Here is a 23,924-nt window from a genome sequence, read left to right as displayed (position 1 = left end):
TATCCTGAAATACTTCATTAAAAACAGGTACCATAAAAAGGAAAGGTGAAGAGCTTTATTTTTCACTGATGCTGAGAATGCCTAGCTTCTAGAGAAGGCAGGGACAGCTGCATTTACGTGAAAAACTGGGCCCTAAGTGATTTCAGCGCACAAAGTGTGCAGAAGGAATCTCTGATTCCTAGATACATAAGCTCTAGTTACATAAATTCAAACATTCCTTATGTTTAATAGGATGACTTTAAATAATTTCTGTACAAATTCTAGTTGCAGAATGTAAATTTCTCTTCTATTGTTAATTTACACACACATACCTTGCCCTATGTTATGAACCCCAATAGACATTCCTAAGAATTTCGACTTGGTCCATATGTGAGCATTGAACTGTATCCTCTTGCTAAAACACTCTGCGTAAAATGCTGAAACTGAAGAAAAAGGTATTAAAAATAGCAGCACAAGACATTAATACTATTGTTTCCAAATTCATTCATCAGGAAATATCTCAAAGTGCCTCATACTTATGTAGCAACAGAGTTTGCAATTTATTTCTCACAAAAACAGTTTCTAGAGAAAACTTTCAGCTTTCAAATTTGGAGAGAAAAATGTAAATCCAAGATTTAAACCAAGAGCTGATTTTACTGTCGCTCCTATCCAGATGCCATCTCTATTAGCAAAGTTATTGTCAACTTACTTGGAGGATGATGAGAGACCTGCTCTGCCACAAACGTTACGCTGCTTTTACTGACCCAAGGAACTGGTCCTTCTGAAACTGGCTCCTGCATGATAGTAGAGAGGATTTTCATCACTGACAGTGTTTACAAAACACTGGATGCTTCCATGTTTAAAGGCTTCTATAATTGTATTGCAGAGATTTTAACGTATTTGTCAGTTTGCTAATTTGATGGGGAACAACTCCTTACTCTTGAAACTATGATGCTTTCTAAAGAACATGCAGCTTCTACTCTCTTGTTGTTAAGTATAAATGTATTTGAGGAGATGCCCCCAAATACAACAGTTAAATTGAAAGAGTCATGTATAAACCCAATTACAAAGTAATATTTAAATCCACTTAATTTCTCATTAACTAATAAGAAATGGGTGGCAGAAATAGTTTTCATTTTTGCTTCTGATGAAGTCTGATATGCATATTAATAATGATCAGATTATATGTATCACAGAACCGTAAAACAACATTCATTTCCTGTGGCATATCACGAAAAGTGTAATTCATCATTAGAAGCAATGGAAGCACAAATACAATACTCTCTTTATGACAGCAAACAGGAGTCCAAACATTCACCTTGGAAACAAGAGAAAGATTTGAGCAAACTAATTGGGGGTGGGGGGCAAATTAAATGGGAAAAATACATGTTTTATATCTAAACAATTGCATGTTTAGATATACTACACTGAAGTATCTCACAACAGCACTTCCCACATCATCATTTGCAACTTCCCAAGGTGAGAAGCCTAAATGAGGTGTTAAAAAAAAAAAAAAAAAAAAAAGAAAAACAACAAAAAAATCCCACACCAGGCTGCACTGCAAGTGCTAGAGCTTTTCTCTAGAATCAGTGGGGCCCTGTGTTGACTATGGTTCGCGTGCATAAATCTGATTAATCGTCGAGTCTCACTGAAACTTGGGCAAATAAGAGAAAAGCTCATACACTGGTAGATGAGTTCAGATTACGAGAGTGGCACTACTGTTACTCTGTCCTTCACTTCACCAGACATACTCTGATAAAGTACCAAAGGAAGAGTAGTGGCCAGACACAGACGTACAACTAAAATATTATCCAAGCTCAAAATCCAAACTTCAGAAGTCTACAAAAAGATTTTAAATGGAGAATTAAATATACTGGAGAAACTGCACTGCTTTCTAGGTTGTAAGTGACAAAAAGAAACCCCACTGTTAAAAACACAAGGGTTTAGAGAAATTACTGGGAAAAAAAAAAAATCAGAACTTTGGAAAGAAGGGAATTCATCCTCAGTGCTATGAAACAGTTCAGGAAAAAAGAGAACATTTTCAACATGTCAAATAGTTCTTAAAAAACTAATAGCTCAAATTTTGTTATGCAAGATATTTTAAACTTCTGTCCAAAGAAAAGGAGGAAGGAGGGGGGGAAATCAGTTAAGAAATTGCCATAGCTTGTTGATTTTGCTACTTAAACATAGCATGAGCCATTTCAGTCAGTAAATTAATAAAGCTTTGGGAATTATTTGCATGCATTCTAGGAACCAAAAAACATACCACAAGAAACTAACCATATCATCTTCACCTTCAGTGCCTGGTAATACCCAATGACATCGGAAGATCTCACCCAAAATGGGATTGTAAGGCTTTTTAGCAACTGACCCTTTTCTTCCTGCATGAAAAGCTGAGAGGTACCATTTAACCACTTGAATCATTCGTTCCTTTGGATCCTTCTGGTCACTAATGCTACATGGGCCAAAACAGAGAAAAGAATGACAGGCAAAATTAAATACAAGCAGGTACCCCAAATACAGGAAAGCTTTTTGGATGTTTGGTTGTTTTACAACTATAAGTTTGACTACTTTGACTATTTTTCAAGTTTAGATCAAAACCCAAGCAATATTCTTCAAAACCACCAGCTTACTTTTGGCAGCCCACAAGGGCCATAAACAACATCAGAACCAGTTAATGCTCTACTTTAAAAATCCAATACCTGACAAATAAGTCCGGATGTGCAAAAAAGTCAGCATACATTTCCAACAGTGATCTTCTTTCCAGGATAAAAGTTGGAAGAACCACCTAGGTGAAGAAAAACAACTCTTATAGATCAAGATACTTTAACATCCTGCACAAAAGCATTCTATGTACTAACTGTAAATAGCATACAAAGCACCCAAGGCTTCGTGTGCCTGTAAGCTGATTGTGTTCTCAAACTTACCAATGAGTTCTGACATATGCAGGTCAGCTGGCATCTTCTATAAAACCAAAGATTTAAGAGGAACTGTCTCTTGCCTTACGTATATGCTAGTCCCACTTAGAGCATATCGGATTACATAGCTGAGCTTATCAAAAGCTGTTCTTAATTACAGTAACACTGATTATTTAATTTCATCTATATGTACACTGTCAATTTTAAGTTATAAAATCTCATTCCATGTACTCACATCCTCTTATGTGCCTTTGTCAAGATGAAGGTTAATCTCTTCCCTACTACTTTTTTTCCCCAACAGCATTTGCAGGTTCCACTCTTGTGGATCTGCTGTCTGCTTCAGTGTGGTACAGACCACTGTTGAAAGCAGTGTTGATTGCTGTTGTTGACTTCAAAGCGATGCAGACAAGATGCATGCTCATGATGCTTCTTGGCAGCTTAACTTGAGAGCAGTAATTTTCAACTATTCCAGGAGTTCCCAAAACAGACACATTTTGGATCAATTCCTATTCAGAACTGCCAGAAACCTTCCGTAGTTTGCTTGTGAGCTGCTGGCTATTTCTCCAGAAAAGTTTGAAGTTTATCTTTTTATTGTCTATTGTGAGTTCCAGACTGGACAGTTAAAGTCATCCACTTAAGGAAACTAATGATAGGATTGATCTCTCCTACTCTTTTTCAGTCTGGAATTACTTGTTGAAATTTAACCAAGCTGCCTAGAAAGATCAACACCTTCAGAATGCTGTTCATTCAACCTTAACAAACACACCAACATGAATCACATTCATGAAAAATCCTACTCTTTACTTGCCAGACCTACATGTAGTATTTTAAAATACACAAGCAACTTACTCAACAAGATCCCAATTAAGCAAAGCATTTCACTATATGCTTAATTCCCCCTTTTATTTTATTTATGTCTTACTGAATGTCACCATACACTGGGATCTTGCAGATCTTTGTTCTAGAAAGCTAAAGACAGGAGAAACATTCCTACTGCGCAAAGCATTCCTCTTTTCCCAGCTTTACGGGCACTCCAAGGATCAGGTTCAAAGAGAACAAACAGCTACTTTCCATAGCAAACTATTTTCCCAAACAGATTTTAGCAGTTGGATATATTTATTCTGCCTTCATTCTTCCCCTCCCAGTACCAACTCCAATTAAAAAAAATACCATGCTAAAGAGATTATAGCTTAACTAGCTCTTAGAACAAATATAGTTAAATTATTACTTTAACATTGATTTACACAGAATTCAGGGTTTACTCTCCCTCCCTTCCCCATGAACAATCAGCAACTTTACCTTTGTTAGATCCATTCCTAATCTAACTTGTGACAATAGATGCATAATAACACTTTTATGTTCTTCCACTGATTCTCCTTCCCCATCATCATCTCGATCATCAGGAGGATCGAAGAGATCTAGAAAGAGCAAATTACTTTTGTTTTTCTCTAAAGCTTCAAAGACAGACTGTATTTAATTAGCATATATATTAGCTGTCAAAAAGGTCTTATTTATAAAACTAAGGTTTTTAAATCCTGCTATTCAACAATCTGCCATTAGTAAAGAAACAGTAGATAAACCATTTTCCGTAAGTACCTTGTCATACATATATATGATCATACATATATTGACAAAGTTTACAGACAGATTAACAATCAAAAGCTCCTTACTGGAAGTTCACACAGTCCACTTACCAGCATCATTTGTCCCATTAGACATGGAAGAATTGAGGGACTCTGTGGTATCCGGCCGTTTCAGACTACTTCCTGTGCTGCTCCGAGTCAGGACTGCAGCAGACCCTGAAGAACTAAAGAAGAGTGACAAATTCTCACAATTCACAATGAACTAATTCAGACCAAACGATTATAATTTGATATAGATAGACAAGGAGTTTACTGATAGACATTAATATATATGCTGCATGCTAATTCACAGAAAACTTAAATGGACTGTAGCTGAACGAATGGAAAGCCTGCAGCCTAAGATAATAACATCTGAAGGCATAAAACAGCTGACTAATTCCGCTTTGAAATGTGTAGCATCTCCTAAAATTAATTTTCCAATTCATAAAAAAGATGAGTAAATAGAGATTTTGGGGAAAGACAGTCAACTTCAAAAATGTCTTTTAGTAAATGTGAGAGGGAATTGGCTATTTACCAAAGGCTGCAACAAATGCATGTGAAATACACCATGGTCTCAGATTATATCTCTGAGGTGGTGGCTCTCCAACTTTGGTTTATGTTAAGAGTTTTGTCAACATATATACCTGATGGAATGGGAAGGAGCAGAGGAAGTAACTGCATCCCTCACAGACGACTGTGCTGGGGGAGGGGGTAGTCTTATTCTGCTACACAGAGTGGCTTTTTTGCCTCCCATGCCTTTTTTTTTTTTTTTTTTAAAAAGCCAATGTGGCTTATTCACTTATTTACCTTAACTAACCTCTACAGGCAGACAAGCCATGGCCTTATAGATAAAAACTGTATTCAGCACACACTGCATACTTTCAGCTACTTACTCCATACATCGCTTTGGGGAAGAACTGCTCTGATAGAATTCATCAGCATCATAGAACTCATCCTCACTGCTTGAGTAAGAAAAATCTGGGACTGTATTTGGAGACAAGTTGACATGGCTTGGAGAGGTGAGACTGCTGCTAGGTGCTGACTGCCCACTTCCTATGAAGTATTAAAAATCACAGACTTAATAAAAACAAACAAATTCTCTCAAAATCTACTGGTGCTAACTTACGAGTAGGATTGCTCAAATCAATAAAGACTAATGTGAACTCAGAAGGTATGCTATCTTACAAAATTAGAAGCAATAATTAGTCAGGTTCATACCGAGTTTCATTTAACAGATAACAAAAGAAAGGTCACAAGGAAAATCAAGAACACAGAACAACAGTAAAGTATAAGGACACGTTTTCCCCAAAGTTGTCGATTAAAGGCAAAACAATACTGAAAACTTGTATAGATTCATAGTATGATTTATGTTGAAAGGGATCTCTGGAAGTCATCTGGTCTACTCCCCTCTCAAGGCCCAGACAACTTCAAAATTAGACCAGTTTGTTCAAGATCACGTCTAGTCAGGTTTTAAATATCCCTCAAGATGAGGATTCCATAATCTTTCTGGGGAACCTATTCCAAAGTTTGAACCACCTCATTATAAAACCAAACCATTTTCTAACACCTACTTGGAATTTCCTTTCTTACAACTTGTGTTGATTGCCTCATCCTTTTGCTGTGCACCTCCAAGAGGAGCTCAGTTCTATCTTCTTTATACCCTCCCCAAATAGTTGGCAGAAGACAGCAGTAACATCCCTCTTTAGCTTGATCTTCCTAAGGCTGAACAAACCCAGTCATGGGCCTCAGCTTCCCAATCTTGGTGGTCCATGTCTTTGTACTATGGAACCCAAAACTATACATAGTACTCAAGATGTGGTCTCACAGATCCCAAGTACAGAGGAACGATCACTTCCCTTAATCTGCTTTTTACACTCTCACTAATCCAGCCCGGTATGCAGCAAAACCTTCATCACCTCAAGGGCACGGTGCTGACTCATGTTCCACTTGTTGCTCACCAGGACCCCTGGCTCCTCTTCTGCCAAGCTGCAGTTAACCTCATGCAACAGGGCAGGCCGAGGGCTATGCCCATCGTAGGTGGGGGGAGGACTTTGCATTTGCCTTCATCAAATTTCATGAGGTTTTTGTCAGTCCACTTCCCCAGCCAGTCACAGCCCCGTCCTATCCATTGTTCTCCCCGGTTTGGCAAGGTCCGTGTCTAGGTTGTCTGAGATGTTAAGCAGTATTGGACCCAGTATCAACCCCTGAGAAACACCAATAGTCACTTGGTTGCCATTTGGACCTCATACAGCTGATCGCAAGCCTCAGGCCTGGCAGTCCAGCCAGTTTTCACTCAACCTGTATTCTACTTACCTAAACCATTTTTATCCAATCTAGCTACAAATATATTTGTGACAAAATCTAATGAATACAGTTTCTAAATTGGATTACGTGAATCCTGTCTCACCACTAACTCACTGTTTTTCAAAAGAGTCATAGCAATAAAGACAAACCAGGTTAACACTGACACAGACCTTTTGTGGAAGCCTAAGTCACAACAGAGGTTATGAAGCAAGCTAAGGTATTTACACAAACAACAATCATCAGAAACTAACTAGAAGATGAGATGCACAGAGTAAGACTAAAAAAAGGAACTTTCTGGCAGGAGAAAAAGCCAGCAGTGGTATCCTTCATTTTTCAGATAGGGGCAAATACTGTTTAACACACATATTAGTGTTCTGGGAAGGAAGGGTAGTAATAAAGTAACAACAAATCATTTACACACAAGCTTAGAAAAAAAACTTGGGAGGGAACCCAGAGAGTTTTAGCATGATTGGACAATATAATCAATACAACTGATCAGGAAGTAACAGTCAACATAGACAGATGATAAAAAATATGTTAAGTATGTAGCTATGGTTTAAAAAAAACCCAAAAAACAACACACCTTAAAAATATTATAGGAATTGTAAACAGATAATTATAGCAACTTCATATATATTATAGCAACTTTTGCTTCAAAGCTTCTATTGTAGTTTTAAAAAGCCCAATGAATGCTATTATTTAAGGGGGAGAGGAGGGAATCAATGAATTAAAAAACCCAGAGGCCACACACAATGTATTAACTGCAAAGTTCTTGTGCTGATTACCGCAAGATTGCAATGATGGAGACAAGAAAGCAAGCTGGTAATACTCCTACGTATTATGTATACATGGCAGGGGGAGAAAGAGCAGAATAATTGATTTTAACACAACACTGAAATATGTGTTGATTAAAAGCAAGATGTAGGCCAATACAATGTTGCCTTAATAACTAATTATATTAGGTTACAGATAGTATATATTCAGGTTTTGCTTCTTTTACTTCAATAAGACAGTTACACAGAACTGTACCTGTACTATTTGGTGTTGGAGTCTGATTTCCGAGTGATGCTACTACAGGTCCCACCGGCAAAGATGAGGGTCGCTGCTCTGACTTGCACAACTGAGCAGGTTCTAGGGGATATTTTGATATGTTAAACCCAAAATTCACGTTTAAATATGAGAATTATACTTTTGTTGGGAAGGAGATTCCACATTATTTCACCTCACCTTCAAAAATTAAATCCTTTCCTATAAAAGCCATTCAGACAGAAAAACATGTTTCTGTCATTGTTATCTAGCTCTTTTTTATTATTAAGCAAAGATGGTATTTTAAAAAATTGCAGTTATTCAGCTAGAAAGCATTTATCTTTTCTGAAAATTATAGTTCATTTATTTTAAGAAAGTATATTAGAAATATAAGCTAGTAACTTAAAGCAAGTACAATATATCAGCTTATCCACAGAACTAGAGGCAGATTTACCTGATGGCTGAGGAAGCTCCATGCCTCCCGCTCCTTTCCCTTCCTTTGCACCACTGTGGTGAGTGTGCACCACTAAGTGCAATGTGCACCTGTATGACATATGTGACACAGAAGCTATCCACCATTATGCAGCCCCTCCATCTAGATTGCAGTTGCATCTTGCTCTGCTCATGAATATTTCTACTGAGGTTCTTTCTGTACCATACCTGGAGGTATAACCGCTTGCGAAGGCATTGTGCTAATCACTGACTGTTCCAAAGGACTGGGCTGATATACTGCGTCAACCGGGTTTATAGTGCTCTGAGACAAAAGAAACAAAAGCACATTTTTTTGTCAATTAAAAAATAATAATAAATAAAGCACAGATAGCAAGAACATTGTGAGCACAAGAAACGCCCAAATGCAAGATAGCAAATTCCTGAGAGAGAAAGTAAAACACAAATTGACAGTTGAGGACATGAGAAATACTTTCAAAGTGGTAATACTTTAATTCTTTACACAGATTTTACACTAAACTGAATTTGCTACAGATTTGAATTGTCCTATAAAGAATTCTTATTTCACGTTCTAGCTTCTGGTATTCCTTTGAATGTCTATTAATAAATATTTCATACAAAGAGTGGAAAGTTAGATATAAATTATCTGGCAAAAATTAGGATAGGTAATCTGTATTTTTAAAACCATTTTTTTCAAAAATTAATTTGTCCAGACCATAGTAAATCAACCCATAAATTAAAACAAGAATCATCAGCATGCTTACAGCCATGAAGTGGCTTTGTTGCCAAAACTGTTTCCAATGTAAGCTGACAGTTTTCAGTGCGCCTCCAGTAGAGGACGTTTCAATCTACTTATGAACGTGGGCACTTTAAAAATGAAGCACCAATTCAACTCGACACTCATAGTCACCGACTTCAATATATGTTCTTGGCTTTTATACAACAAGCCTCTTGGAAATCTAAATTGCAATGTCTTTTAATCCAAACTAGCATGCTTTTGCCTTGCTTCACTGGCCTGCAATTTTGTTACCATCTAAGCATTGTTTGTTAACTATGGGTTGTTAATTAACAACCCAGAACAACCTAGAATGTCTACGTTGTTCTGGGTTGTTAACTGGATAAAAGGCACATAAGACCCTAAACCATTGATCTATGTCAGAACTGTGAAAATCTTTGCCTCAATTTGCTAGGAAATCTTGCTGCTGTACTTAAGTTGAAGAATATCAAGCACAGGAAGGTCATACAATACCGAGTTCTACTTTAAAAAAAGTTCTGCTTTTAAAAAAGGTAGATGAGCTTTGCCTTTAAATTCAGTCAGTATGTTTATTCCTATCCTCTTTTTAGATCAAAATTTAAAACAGAAGAGAGTCTCCAACTGTTCTTCCCTCCTTTTAGTCTGTTAATTTCTGTTTGCATGCAGACTGAGGGAAACAGGGTCATTTTAACCCTCCTCCTCCCATTTTCCTACAAAAGGAAAACTTCTTTCTTGCCTCCTTTCCTGGTTAACTGTAATTCTGAACTTTATCCTACATTAAAAATCAGCGAAGCAGTGAAGATTTTTTTTTTTTATAGCATAGGATTTATTTATTGAAAACAAAACTATTATTCCCTGTTCATATTTTAAAAATCTCCAGTTTAAAAGAGAAAGGCATAAAAATTGCTTTCTACATTTTCGTTGGTGTTACTAACTAGTATACAAATAAATAATCCAGTACATATACTGTTACTCCATTGTATTCCAGCATAAAATCAACGTCCCTTACACGTTACTTCAACTGCTTGTGCAATTATGCATGCAACACAGGTAGGTCCCTGTCCCACATATTTCACAGTTTAAAATCATGATCCCATTTTCAGACTTAAGAAAGTTAAAAATCAAGATGGTCCTATGATATACAGGATGCTATTGCTATCTCTATCTCCCCTAGTTTTAAGGGAAACTAATAACATATATGATACAGAACACTGGTGTGATAAAGGAAAAAAAAACCAAAGTGACTTTGTATACAGTATTGTAACCTTATCCTTAAACAATTCTCCACACTGCAATGTGAACTGGAGTTTCTTGTTAGATATTTCGGGGTGTGCCTTCGTGGTTTAGAATCAGATGAAGGCAGACCTGAAAGCTTCCTATTCTGAGTTCAAAAACAACCACGCAGAAACACCAAGACTGCCATCCCACCATGGTATCAAACATTGATCATATTCCTGCCTAAGTTTAAAGTGAAATCCTGACCTTTAGCCCAAGTTAACGTTGACCTCAATAGCATCAAAATTTCAGTCTTCACAATCACTTATGCATCAGTTAATATATTCTTATGGAAATATTTTTTTTCCCTCCCCAATATAAGCCAGCCCACAGACAATTAGAATAGTGGCTAATCAAATTCAGATATAGTAAGTTGTAATACCTATATGAAATTTCCAAGTTGCAGATCTAATGTGCATACCACCTCTGCCTGTGGTGGTGTCTAGCTGCATAACCTCTCTTTACCAGGGCACGCAACACAACCTATTCCATTACACTAAGACCTGAATTACACGACTATCCACAGGGTAATCGTTCATCTTATTTACGATAAGCATGAAATCAAAATCTGTATGTGCATCTTTACTCCAAAGTTCATACCAGAAAACCATACTGCTAAAGCTGTATATAATGGAAAGACAAATAAAGCTTGGGAATTATTGTCAGCTGTAATGAAAACACACTATGATTTTTAGAGTTATGTTTTACTGAAACCAATCTCCTATTAGAAGTATCTGAAATGTACTCAAGTGGCAAAAAGAGAACAAAGAAAGAGAAGTCACATGTGACTGAAACCAAAGATGACAGAAGTTACATTAAAAATGCAGAAGTTATATTAAAGAAGAAACATTGCTTAAACAGACATAATACAACTTTGCGTCAAATGAGCAGCACTGTAGAAAAGACAAACTACTTGAAGCACAGGGATAGCCGATCTATTTCATACATAAAGATGCTTCAGACAGAACATAAAACTATTTCTATCCCAATAATTTCCCCTTCATCTGTTCACATGACAGATTTTTATCTAAGTGGTCAGTCATAACACTGCCATTTAAGACACTCAGTATAAAATTGATCACTGTATTTTCTAAAGGCAAGGGTGTTAGCCAACATCAGAAGCTAATGACTCAACAGTAATTTTAACAAGACACTTGAAGCAGTAAATTAGAGAAAGGAAGAAGTATGTTGCAAAATGAGTGGAAATTCAGGTCTCTGTTCACATGTTCTGCAGAAATAAAGGGAGATAAAGATTAGATTTAAACTTACTATAAGTCCATCTGCGTGCTTCTCCTCATTATTTTGGTCCTTAAGGAAAAAATGTTAAAAATATCAACATAACGATCTTGTATGACTTATCAGTTCTGTGTTAAGTGAGAACAGCAAGTTTCTCTCAGGAATGTTTACATTTTCAGCCATAAAATGTTCCTCATCATGTGATACAGTAACTAAACTTAGAAGAAACAATTCTATACATAGTCATTGCACCTCTAAAGATTAACGTTTTCTGAGGATCTGTCCACGCAAGTTTGAAGAATTTTAAAAATATCCTTTCTGCACTGCAGAATACAATTACGCTTTATAACGTAGGTTCTTCCCAAATAGCTAAGAGCCCCCCAAAACATGGTCTGCAGCACCAATGAGTCCCTGAAAACCGAAAGATATGAAGTTCTCGGTTTCTGAAGAACTGTGATTAGCATACAGGTCAAGTTTTCAAAAGCACTTTTTGCTTTTGAAAGGTAGAAGTGCATTTATAAATTAAATGTTTTTAACTTTTGCTTTTTGGTATCCACTAGATTTTAAAATGTTTTCAGATTACTTACAATCTAGGATTTAGGGGGTTTTGCCTAGAAGCGTATGTCAAAAAGCAGGCAATGCATGGAATTAAACTGTCATCAGGGGAAATTACACTGCAACAGACAAGTTAATGCCAATCTACAGTTAGCATAGTTTTAACACTGTACCAGAAACAGTATAAATTTTACTGAACACTAAGCCGAATCTCTGCACTTCTGCTGCAAAGTTCATATTAGCCAGTATATCAGTCCACAACTTTGTTCAGTATAAACCTTAAGATGTGCCTGCAAAGTATTTCCCCAGATTTCCAGTTGTTAAAAGTTAAGAGGAACAAGAAAAAAAAAAAGCTGTAAATAGTATTAAGTTGGCACATACTTATGTTTTGATACTTTATACATTCTTCCTTAGCTTATACAGTTGGCAATAGGCTGCTCAAATTTCATGTCTGCTAGTTGACATTTCTTAAGCAAGGCTTTCCATGACAAAAACGACACTAAGGGCAATGACTTCCATTGGGTTGCAAACTTACAAACAAAGAAGAAAGAATAACACTGGAGTCCAAATATTTTTTTTTTCAACATACAAAATTTCCATGTTATGCTATCATCTCTAAGACCTAAGAAATAAAACACAAAGATGCTGCATTTGTACTGAAGCTTGCTATCCTATCTCAGTAATGCACAATCAGCAACGCAGCATGTTGATGAGGTAAGGAAGGCAGAAATGCCACAAAACTAGGCAGGCAAGACTGACCAAAAATGGTGGAGTGAAAAAGGGAAGGCAAAGATGCAAAACTAAATATCTAAATTACAAAAGCTACTTCATAAAACATACAATACATATTTCTAAGACTGTAGTTTATCAAATCACTGACAGACCATTACATATATTTTACAACACACACATCAGCAAAGCTGGACATCTTCAACGGCCATACACACAAAGGGAACAACACAAGTCAAATGCTCCACCTATCCATCCCACTTAGTTTATTTTGATTGCTTTTTGATAAGCGATGTATGTACTATAACATATTCCTACTTAGCTGGCATTTACTTCGTTATTTTGAAAATGCCTTGGGTCACCTCAGGTACAAGTGGCATGATTACACACTTGATTTACCCGTAAGTTTAATGAAAATTTAACTGTCGAAGTCCTAAGGCAGGTTGTTTTAGGAGTCCATGAAACAGCTCAACTTAACACACAATTAAAAAACAAAACAAAACAAAACAAACCTCAAAACACCAAAAAAACAGGTTTGCCTGGTTTTGTACCAAATGTACCAAAATCATCCAAATAATAAATGGCTGTGTGTTTGAATCAGAGAGATGTTTTGAGCATATAGAGAAGTGATAACAATTTTCAAGGTATGCAAACAACCAGAAGGTAATTGTGAAGTCTGTCTCCTAATGAGAAAGGTACTGTAGAAGTAAAAATGGGGTGCAGGGGTGATGTTAATATGATTTATTTTCAGCAGTGTAAGTCAGCAGCCATACTTGCCTTACAGCTTTGGGAAAAAAACTTGCAGAATCTTAAAAGGTTCTATACTGGAGAACAGAAAGCTATCAGTCAGACACAATACATTTTTACATATATAATGCTTCATACACATGCAACTTAGAACTGCAAAAACAAACCAAAAACCCTTGTATTCTTGATTTCCTACAGCAGTAAGAAATCAGGATACCAACACAGTTTATAGAAAAGGTGGGGGCGGGGGAGGGGAACAGAATTGCCATGTAGTCAACAGGTATAGTTGCCTGAGAGAGAGAGAGAGAGAGAGAGGAAGAAGATGAAGAGATGAAGCAGAATAAAGGTTATTAAAATAATGGGAAGATTTATAGAAGGTATTTTTCACTATATGTGGATCAACATCTTCCAATTAGCTGTGCATAAACTACTCATTTAAACCACCTTATCTTCAATAGCTCTACAAGAGCTTTAGATATGGTTTAGCAAAAAACAAACAAAAAACCCCCATTCCTCAATGGATAAGCCCATCTATTTACACTGGTTAATATTTACTGGTACTGAAAGGAGGACTTCAAGGTCTGACTGAGTGTAACAGAAAGCAAGTCTTAGCATCTTTGGAGGACCTAAATTCCACCTACCTTTATGCTTATATGGTAGTTGGAGTAGTAAAGCACTGAATCTGATCAAAAATGACTACATCTGCCACTACAAGTTCAGTTTTGTCCATTATCAGCAAACCACCTAACCAACTTCAAAATATGCTTAGCATCAGTGTAAGATAAGCAATCATTTGTCTATCCCCCAATAAACTTACCCATAGCAGAAATGGAATTTGATATTCAACAGAAACAAGAAAGCCAACCCAGCCACCTATTACCAGCTTTGATCAAGAACCTGAAAAGCAGACTATAATTCTGCTCTTTGAGATTTGCTAATTACATAGCAGAGCTTTTTAAAAAAGAGCAAAATTTCTTAGGAATTAAACCTCTGTGAAAATAACAACTATTAAGTACATTTATATAGTAATTAACAAAAAATGAGCAAGTCATTTGTTGCACAGTTTCTCCAACAGCTACCTTAATATAGCAAGTCACATATAGCTGTGTAAGAAAACTAGCATACTACCATCTAATCTATCTATAATTGACTCCACCATATCCCCAAAGAATGACATATAGTCTACTGGTTTAACTGTACTAAAACAATTCTAAATATATCCAGTACTAAATAACAGCGAATTATTAAGTACTGACAAGGCTTTTCTTGCTATCACTACAGTGACGGATTCAGATAATATCACTGTTAAATAAAGACTGTTCTAGCTCTAGATTCGTTTGGCACAGAACTATTTCAACGTACCCTACTACTTGTAAAATATTTTTGGTTTTGTATAAACCTGTTAACTAACAAACCTTTTCTTCAGAATTTTTAAGCTACTGATATGAAATTTGAATTTCACAAAATATGCACTGATCCTTTTAGTGAATGACTTCTGAGCCTGCAAGGTTCTAAATACTTCAATTTTCACTGGCCTCAAAATTTTGCACAATGTATCTGGCATCTAGAATGAAGACAAACAGTAGTATTGTATTTGAAAGCTACAAAATAATAGTTGATCTAGACTACAGAAAAAAAAAATTGAAGAGTCTACACCTATTTCTGAATAAATCAGAGTGTGTTGTGATTAAATTCAGCCTTAAATTCTGAAAATACCATAAATTAATTTCTTTGCAAAACACCGTCTTCCTTCACTTTGGTCACAAGATATAAATCAGCAGCTCATAATTAACATATCCTAAATACAGTATGTGAAGGCCTGTAAGAGCAGAACTTGACAAAAAAAGTAAATCCAAATCTTACTAAATTTTAAAAAGTAACAAAACATTTAAGTGAAAAGCATAAGTGCATTACCCATATTGCATTCTCAAATAATACAATTCTTACTTCAAGAAGTTCCATCATCATCATGAACTTCAGACCTATGAAAAACCTTGCCAAACCAGTTTAGATTATTAACATCACAATTTTCCCTTTTTCTATGTTAGTCACATTCTTAAATGAAGCAGAAAGAAAAGTTTTGTTAAGTTTCTACTCTGTCACCCTTATGTTAAGTTCTTATTTAGTCTAATTGCAAACTCTGCAAAAGAAAGTTTATCTCAAAAGAAAAGCTATGTCATCAACACAACCTACCACAAACATTAACAGGACTGTCTGTTATGGAACTCAGTATTTCAGAAACTTCATCAAAATAGTAGCATAAATGAACTTATAGCAATTTTTTAATATATATCTTGGATCACGTACAAGACACACAGATTAATGCTGTATAATTAGAATTCAAAATAGTTTACAGTGTACTTACTTTAGCAATCTGTAGCAACACAATGCAGTGTTTTATTGATTCTACCATGCTCTAGGAAAACAAAAATAACAGAAAAAACCCCATGTATTACTATCCTATAGTATTTTGTATTTACAAGTATTTTTATTAGTTATACAGAATATTAACTGAAATATTGGGCAAGAACTAAATGGACACTCACTTCCGTAGAACCCCTGCTTTCCCTTCCCCCTTTTTTTTTTCCCCAGAGACAAAAGCACAGCAGTAGGAAACTGAAGGTTCCAAAAGCCTCATACAACACAGGTTGTCAGGGTGAGATGGAGGTCAGCTTCAAGCTTTCAGAGCACTGCAAGCAGGTAAACTGTCATGTGAAGAGAGGCTGAGAGAGCTGGGCTTGTTTAATCTGGAGAAGAAGAGTATCTGATTGGGATGGCAAGATGTAAAGAAGACTGAGCTAGACTCTTCTCAGTGCTGCCCAGTGACAGGACAAAAAGTAATGGCCACAAATCGAAATACAGGAAATTTACCTTGAACATAAGAAAACACTTTTTTACTCTAGGGATGATCAAACACTGGAGCAGGTTGCCCAGAGAGGCTGTAGAGCCTCCATCCTTGGAGTTACTCAAAACCCAACTAGATTTGCCCTGAGCAACCTGCTCTAGCTGACCATGCTCTGAGCATGGGGTTGGACTACAGACCTTCAGAGGTCCCTTCCAACCTCAGCTATTCTATAATTTTATGATTCTAAGGTGCTAGACATAAATCTGAATACAGCACCAGAACCAGGCTGCTGGACCTAATATGGATTCCCACTTTTCTGTAAAAAGCTTTAAAAACTTTCCCAAGAAAATAAGGTGAATTTCAGAATCTATATATAATAGACATAAAAATTAAAGAAACTTACACTGGTTGTTTCTTTGAGACTTTCAATTTTCTGTAAAAGAAAAATCAAAATAGTGTGGTTAAAGACAGAATTTCCAGCGTCTAGTTTGACCTAAATACTGCACAAACGCTATATTTTAATCTTAAATTGGGAGAGGAAAAAAAGCAACCAACATGTTAAAGATGATTTCTGTATATAGACACAATTTTCATTTTGTAATTGACAAGACAGACATCAAACTGATAATTAAAGCTTAAAGATGACAAGGTTAAGGAATTTCTGAGCAGTGACATTATACTTATTTACCCATCAAAGTCTACACTTCAGTTTTGCATAACATCAACAAAAATTAAATGCAGTATGAAGATTCACTCAGTTCAGTTTGTATCCTTATATAGCATACTGAATGGTGGCACATTTCAATGATCAATATTACTTGAAATTACCATCATTCAAGTATAATAAACATATGCAGTTAAGCACAGTTTGAAAAAATCATGGAAAATAACAGTGCACACAAGTTCTTGCTCTTTCTAAGCCTCCCGTAAAAGTGCATCTGGAAATCTGCCTTCTTAATTTTATCTAGAAACACCGGTTCATAAAGATTTCCTGTGTGGAATTGCACTTCAGGCATGCAAAAGGCATCTGCATGCCATTTTACACATAAGCATGACCTATCTAAGAGGCATATGCATCCTGTTGATGTCCTTGGGTCTGTCTGCAGAAGGCAAAATTATTAAATTGGACTCAGCACTGAACATCTACTAATTCAATTACAGGACCTCTTTGTTTTGATTAATATGAGTGTCTTATGTGACTTGAGTCACAGCCTTTTTGATTCTTGAATAATCAAACTGTGTAAAGGAACTTTTTTCCCCACACAGCATTGCAAGCCAAATTCTACACCATAAGAGAGCAACACGCATCTATAAATCTACAGGAATGAATAGTCTCAGCTTGTGGATTAAAAAGAAAATAAATGCAGTGACGGCTTCCCAGCCAATAACTGGGAAAATTTTTTTCAGTCATACTCTGTTCTATTCATAAGGATGCTATACGTTTTCTTCATGATTAATTGGCAAGAGGTGGCCAAACAGCACCAAGCCTCAGCCTTTTCCACTGGAAAGACTGGACCATGACGATCTAGGAAATAGCGTATCAGGGATGTTATATCACAAAGTTATATTATATTTACTTCTGCTGCTAGCAGAGAAATATGCCAATAGCTAAAAACTCCTTTGTTTTGTTTTTGTTTGTTTTTCATGTCTCTACTATACTTCCACTCCAAACTTTATCAACACATATTGAAGAAAGCATTTTAAATATGACAGCAGTGAAGTTTTGAGCCTTTTAGCACCAAAATAGAATAGGCAATGTACCCAAACATACAGATCTTGTCAGATGAAAAATTATGCAGCTGAAATAAATCATTCCGTCTCAAAGCTTTATAGCCAACTGTAGGCATCCGTCAGCAGTTTTGATTATTCTTTACCTATTTTTTCCCAAACATGTTATAGAGTATTTACACACCAAATAAACTGGTATCTCATTCCCTTCACTGATACCATCTTTGCTGAAAATCTGAAAGTGATGTCAGGCCATATAATGTAATTCAGTCACACTGTTTTTCCCCTACCCATTTGTAATTTTCCAAACAATAGACTAACTCAGACATTGTTATTCCTACACATAGGTACAGACAAAAGGTTAATTTGTCCAAGATCACACAGAAGATCTGAGATGGGAAAAACCTCAGGACACCTGGTTTCCAAGGCCTATCCACAAATTATACAATCATAATTTTTTCCTCTATGGAAATGAATTCTTTGTGAGCTGGTCAACTTAAGTAGTAACAGTACACATTAATCCAGTATTTTTCACATTTATGTTGTATGGCTACCTTGCAAGACTACAGCACATGGAACTGGAATATTGTCTTCTTCATATGTACATAAAATTATGAGAACAATGTAGGCAAGTCAGACAGACTCAGTCCCTGGAAAAACCCTTGTAAAGGGCCCTGGCCCTGTTCTTTAGGACTAAGCAAACATTGATATGGAAGTCTCTGGATTTTCGTGAGCAATGTCTTACTCTAGAACGGTGATGTAAGCAGGCATAAAATAAAGTTTGTGAACTCTCCCCCATAAGATCCTATACAAACACACTATAGACATGACACTGGGGAGAGAAAAACAAGTGGATGATCACTAGCAACAAAACCAGCATGCTTACAAGAGTGGTTGGTTTGGAGAAGAAGTTAGGAGAATGCTTGTATCTCATCTCATCAATTGTACAGAACTACACTGCTATGTATACACACTACTACAATCCTTGTAACTGTATTCTTATTATCTTTTGTTTAAGCTTGCATTAAAGTAATATAGATAAGTTAGAAAATACAAAATTGTAAGGAAAATCATAAGCAGGTAAAAAGAGGTATGTGGAAGATAAAACATATTACCAATAAAAATAAAATCAAAGAATGTAATTTACTACTAAAAGTTATCACAATTTTCTCTCTTCAACACCCCTACTCTCTGAAAACTGATGAAGATAAAATTTTAATAAGATATTTTCCGTAGTTTTAGGTAATGAGTACACATATTTTCAAATGAAACATCAACTTCCTGCAGACTTACATTTGCAGAATGCAGCCACATGCTATATCTAATCTAATCAAACTGCAGCCTGCTGCTGAAATTACTCCATCTACTTGCTGCTTGTTGCACCTCCTTGACATCTGATTTTTTATGAAGCCGCTGGTGAACCAATAGAAAGTTAATTTTATTTCACTGAACATGATTTTGCCTCATTCAACAATCATGTGACTACAGAGGGATCAGCTCATCCAGCAAAGAGAGGCAGCAGAGGCCCATAGGGGTAGCCTACTCATGGTCAGAATTGGTAAGGTGCAACCTGAATCCATGTGCTCAACCTTGGATTTACTTCACAAAAAATACTCGTTGTGAACCAAACAGCTTAAGCAGGCTACACTTCCCTCCAAAATCTTGTTAAGTCATGTCAGCTTTGTGCCAGCCTGCCAAATGTACACCTCTTTGCTGCTCTGATGCTTTTGAATGCTTACAGTTTCATTCTCCCTGATATGTGTGGTCAAGATAATTTCACAAAACTGAACAGAAAAGCTTACTTCGAGTTCTCACCAATAATATTGATAACACTGTAAGAAAGCAAGGTCCCATCTTGTCTTCACCTTGAAACATCAGTACCCTCAGATCACACACCTTCCTTTTTCTTTTCATGCACCTTCCGATTCCTACGTAATCGGATATATACATTGTACTCCATCAGTAGATTCAGCAAAACTGGCAGCACTGCTAGTTATAGTATGTTTGCAAGACAGTATGGTCCCACTATACAGTGCTAGTTGTACTTCTGCCAGGAGTATCGATACAACACAGGGAATTCATGATAATCACAATATTTCTCAGTCTTCAAAATTCATCAAGTCTACATCTGCACTGTCTTCTTCCAAGTTCAACAGATGACCATGTCTCAGAAAGAAGATATCCAAGAGATCTTGAAGCATCTCGGAACACCTATACCCTATACTGTTATCTTCAAAAGACCAAATATTCTGTAACTAAAAACCAGCTCTTCCAATGCTCTGTACACTTGCAAAAACAATAGCTCAGGTTTTAAATGCCTGGCCATAAACAGCACTCAGCTAGTTGGGAAGCATGTAACACTCAAATAACCAAATCTTGTTTCCTCAGAGGAAAAAACTATCAGTTGGATGGAAGTATCCTGCAGGTTACACTCAGCTCATAGTCTGATAGCTGAACCATACTTCCATAAACAAATAGGAAAACTGCTAAATACAGCATCAAAAACACCTCTTAGCTGGTTTAGTACAGGAAGAGACATAATCAAAAAAGTGCTTTGCCAAGTCTTTTTCATTTTTAATAGAGAATAAATGGAATCTATAGTAATAGCAACATTCATCAAGATTTAAAACCAGAGGAAGCTGACCTCTTCTAAACAAGCCTCCTGCTTTCTCTATAAAGTCAATCTGTCTGTTCCATAGATACCTTGCAGAGATAAAGAAAGAAATCAGCACAATATGCATAAAGTCTCCAGGGATTAGAAGCACTGTCACAGGGAAAAAGAAAGTACTGCCTGATCTGCAAAGTAGCATCTGGAGGGAGGTCAAAACTGAAGGAGAACTCTTCCCAGTAAGACGCACCGAAGAAGAAATACAAAATCTTTAGATCTTACTCTTTTGGTCAGTTATCTACAGACTAAACACGCTTATACAGAGAATGCTTGTACTTCAAAGTTATTTCAAAAGCCTGTACATGCAAAAGTACTCCAGAAAGACCATCACTTATGAAGTCCCGAAGATGCCACATAACACATCAAACAAGATGGATAACACATGAAAGGTCACAACCATTATGAAGAAGTAAACTAATCACAGAAAGCATCAAACTTTTCAAAACTGAAACCAAACACCAAGAGAACATCAGCTTGTTTTTCACAGGCGAAATTGGGGAGAGGGAGGGAACTAGAATGAAACACACCACTACTTTATGATATTGAAATTACTGCATTTGCTGGAAACAAAAGCAGCTCCTCAGTACTAAACCCTTCATAAGGAATTGGTAAATCCCTCCTCCACACCACACAAATTAACATACAAAACCAGCATGCTACTTAATGCCAAACCCACACCACCAAAGGTATGTGCTAGCCTTTCTTAAACATAGTGATTGAACTCTGACCTACAAACTTGACTTCGACATGGAATAGGAGGGGATGCAAAAAAAATAGACAACACTTAAGTGAATTACAACCTCACTAAAAAAGTAGAGCTCCCCACATAGCAAGTTACATTTTTGGGATCCTCACCTAAGGTGAATGAACGATGACTTCAACATGTGGCATGCTAGTCACAGAACTACACAGGATGCAGACCGACTATGTGAAATACATGATTCTTAGTATTTATTTTTTTCCTTCAGGATAGCTTTGCTCTTCCTACAAACATTAAACACTCATCCTTGTTACAGATTAAAAACCAGCAAATTTAAGTTAAAAATGCTTTAGACGACTGGATAACAGAGAAGTAATCATTTCCTACAGACTGAAACCTTTTTTAATGTTATGACACTCAGTATTACTAAAAATTCTGTTTGCAACCTATTCACAACACAAATAATTTTATCAGTTATTCAAATTGCTTTAAGTGATTTTGACAACTTGACAAATTTGAACCGTACTTTAAATTTCTACAGACTATAGCAAATTCATGCACAAACCCATCTGATTAAGCAAAATAAGCAATATTTAAGACAAAATGTACTTGCTTTTCTCTGTTCATCATCTTTGCAGTTCTGGAGTTTTTCGTCAAAGAGCTAAAAGAAGGAGATACTTGTGAAAATACTGAAAGTGTTATGTTTTCATATAATATCAGCCAGAAACATTGAAATTTCAAAACCAAAAGCATTTGATAAGTACTTAAGTTATACAATCTTGGTATTATGTCCCAAAGCAGTTTTTGCCTAATATTTCTTTATAGCATTTGTGATATAACAAATTTGTAACTAATTTCTCACATTATCCCATCCTGAAAGAGACCAAATCTCAGATCCCAGCTAGTTCCACAGCTCAGTCTGGCATGGTTCTACCATGGTTTGAACAAAAAGGTGAAGTTAAGTGATAAAAGTGACGCTCATCAGAACACCTCAAACTGCCTTTCTTTTATTTCAGCAAAGATCTTTGGGGCATATAAAGTGCTTACCAAAACAGCCTCAACCCTTACCAACCCTTCCAGGTACCTTGTTATTTGGGTACATGATTCAAATCATGTAAGATTTGTAAGCACAACTTTTGCAGAGATATGTAGTGATTTCCCAGCATTAACTTCTATTTATTTTCTTAAAAGTGGAATATGAGATGCAGCTAAGCAAAGTGAAACAAATTCTTACTGAAAAGCTTGCATGTGTATTTAACACAAGCTGAGCTGAAACAGTTAAAAGTTGCCTCCAAGAGCACTCTAAGGTGCACATACAAATGACCATTAAGTTCAAGTTGTTCAAGGAAGAAAGAAGATTAAGGGTAATGCTCAAAAGTTCATCACATCCACCCTTGCTCAGAAAAGAGGCTGTAATTTTCAGTAGGTGAGCTACAGTTCTTCACTCAACTGCCTGCCTAAAACCTACTCATGTGTTCCCTTTCTCTTGAGGGCTGATTTCTTGTTCTAAAAAAAGACTGTAGTCTTGGTCTCTGTCCATCCTCAAATTCACTCTTCTTTCATTATTAACAGATTCCTATACGCCCTCCCCCCCAGTTGGCCTGAAATAACAATTAGAAGGTGTAAAGATTTAAATACCTTCCTTCAGTGAAGCATGCTAGATGGCTCCGGAAAAGCTAACTCCTGATCAAGCCTTCGCAGTTTAGCTTTGAATTTTGTTTGCATCGATTTGCCTACCTCCACTTTTGTTGGTATGCTCTTCCCCCTCTCTGCCCTCCCCTGCAACTGAATTTTTGCTGAATATCCCACATGCAATACTTGCCCATTATATCAGGAAAAAAAAAAAATCCAAACCAGCAGAACTGAAGCAATCTTAACAGCAATTTTAACCTGCTGAGTCATGGGAAAGAGTGTCCTAACCAGCAGCAAAAACTGTTTTTCTCAATAAGGTGAGTACTGAGAGATATGACCTCATCATTCCTCACTGTCCCACCTACTCTTAAAATACATGTACAAAGTGTAAAAGAACTGTATTTGTACAAAATTTCTCCAGAACGTTTTCACTCAAGGACAAAGAACAGATTATCTACCATTACTGCAACAAAGTCTAAAACTATCTGCAACTGTAGTTACATATTACTTGACAAAATTTTCTCAAGATAAATTCTAAAATGCTATGAGCAATACAATGATTTAATTATGTTTTAAAATTAAACTTAAGTCATCTCTGCCATTTCCGTGAAACTATATATACCAAAGAATATTTCAGCCATTGTAAACCATTCTATAAAATCTGTTTGAGTTATTCCAATTTTCTAACTCTATTTTAGCAATCCCAAGATCCATTCTAAGAGAAAGCCATTTTCAGCTTATTTCAGCCCTTAGCTT

At 36.3% G+C, this 23,924-nt stretch overlaps 1 protein-coding gene across 7 annotated transcripts in view; it reads right to left on the bottom strand.

Moving 5' to 3' along the window:
* The window catches only part of OSBPL9 (oxysterol binding protein like 9), a 63,832-nt gene that overhangs the window by 3,304 nt on the left and 36,604 nt on the right, over positions 1-23,924 (bottom strand). For 2 of the 7 annotated variants that reach the window (XM_050901041.1, XM_050901045.1), the window contains 13 exons: positions 22,150-22,197; positions 16,844-16,873; positions 15,961-16,011; positions 11,598-11,636; positions 8,510-8,603; positions 7,853-7,954; positions 5,413-5,572; positions 4,592-4,704; positions 4,197-4,315; positions 2,682-2,767; positions 2,256-2,434; positions 689-766; positions 312-422 (listed from right to left, as the gene is read on the bottom strand). In XM_050901041.1, coding sequence (XP_050756998.1) covers positions 312-422; positions 689-766; positions 2,256-2,434; positions 2,682-2,767; positions 4,197-4,315; positions 4,592-4,704; positions 5,413-5,572; positions 7,853-7,954; positions 8,510-8,603; positions 11,598-11,636; positions 15,961-16,011; positions 16,844-16,873; positions 22,150-22,197 — 1,210 coding nt within the window. Of the gene's footprint in view, positions 1-311; positions 423-688; positions 774-2,255; positions 2,435-2,681; positions 2,768-4,196; positions 4,316-4,591; positions 4,705-5,412; positions 5,573-7,852; positions 7,955-8,509; positions 8,604-11,597; positions 11,637-15,960; positions 16,012-16,843; positions 16,874-22,145; positions 22,198-23,924 lie in introns of all 7 variants that reach the window. The other 5 variants (XM_050901040.1, XM_050901046.1, XM_050901047.1 and 2 more) reach the window with 4 other exon arrangements.

The sequence above is a fragment of the Gymnogyps californianus genome, chromosome 8 (genome assembly GCF_018139145.2).
Source record: "Gymnogyps californianus isolate 813 chromosome 8, ASM1813914v2, whole genome shotgun sequence".
Classification (NCBI taxonomy): domain Eukaryota; kingdom Metazoa; phylum Chordata; class Aves; order Accipitriformes; family Cathartidae; genus Gymnogyps; species Gymnogyps californianus.
The sequence above is the reverse complement of the archived record's forward strand: the minus strand, read 5'-3'. Positions and strand labels throughout refer to the sequence as shown.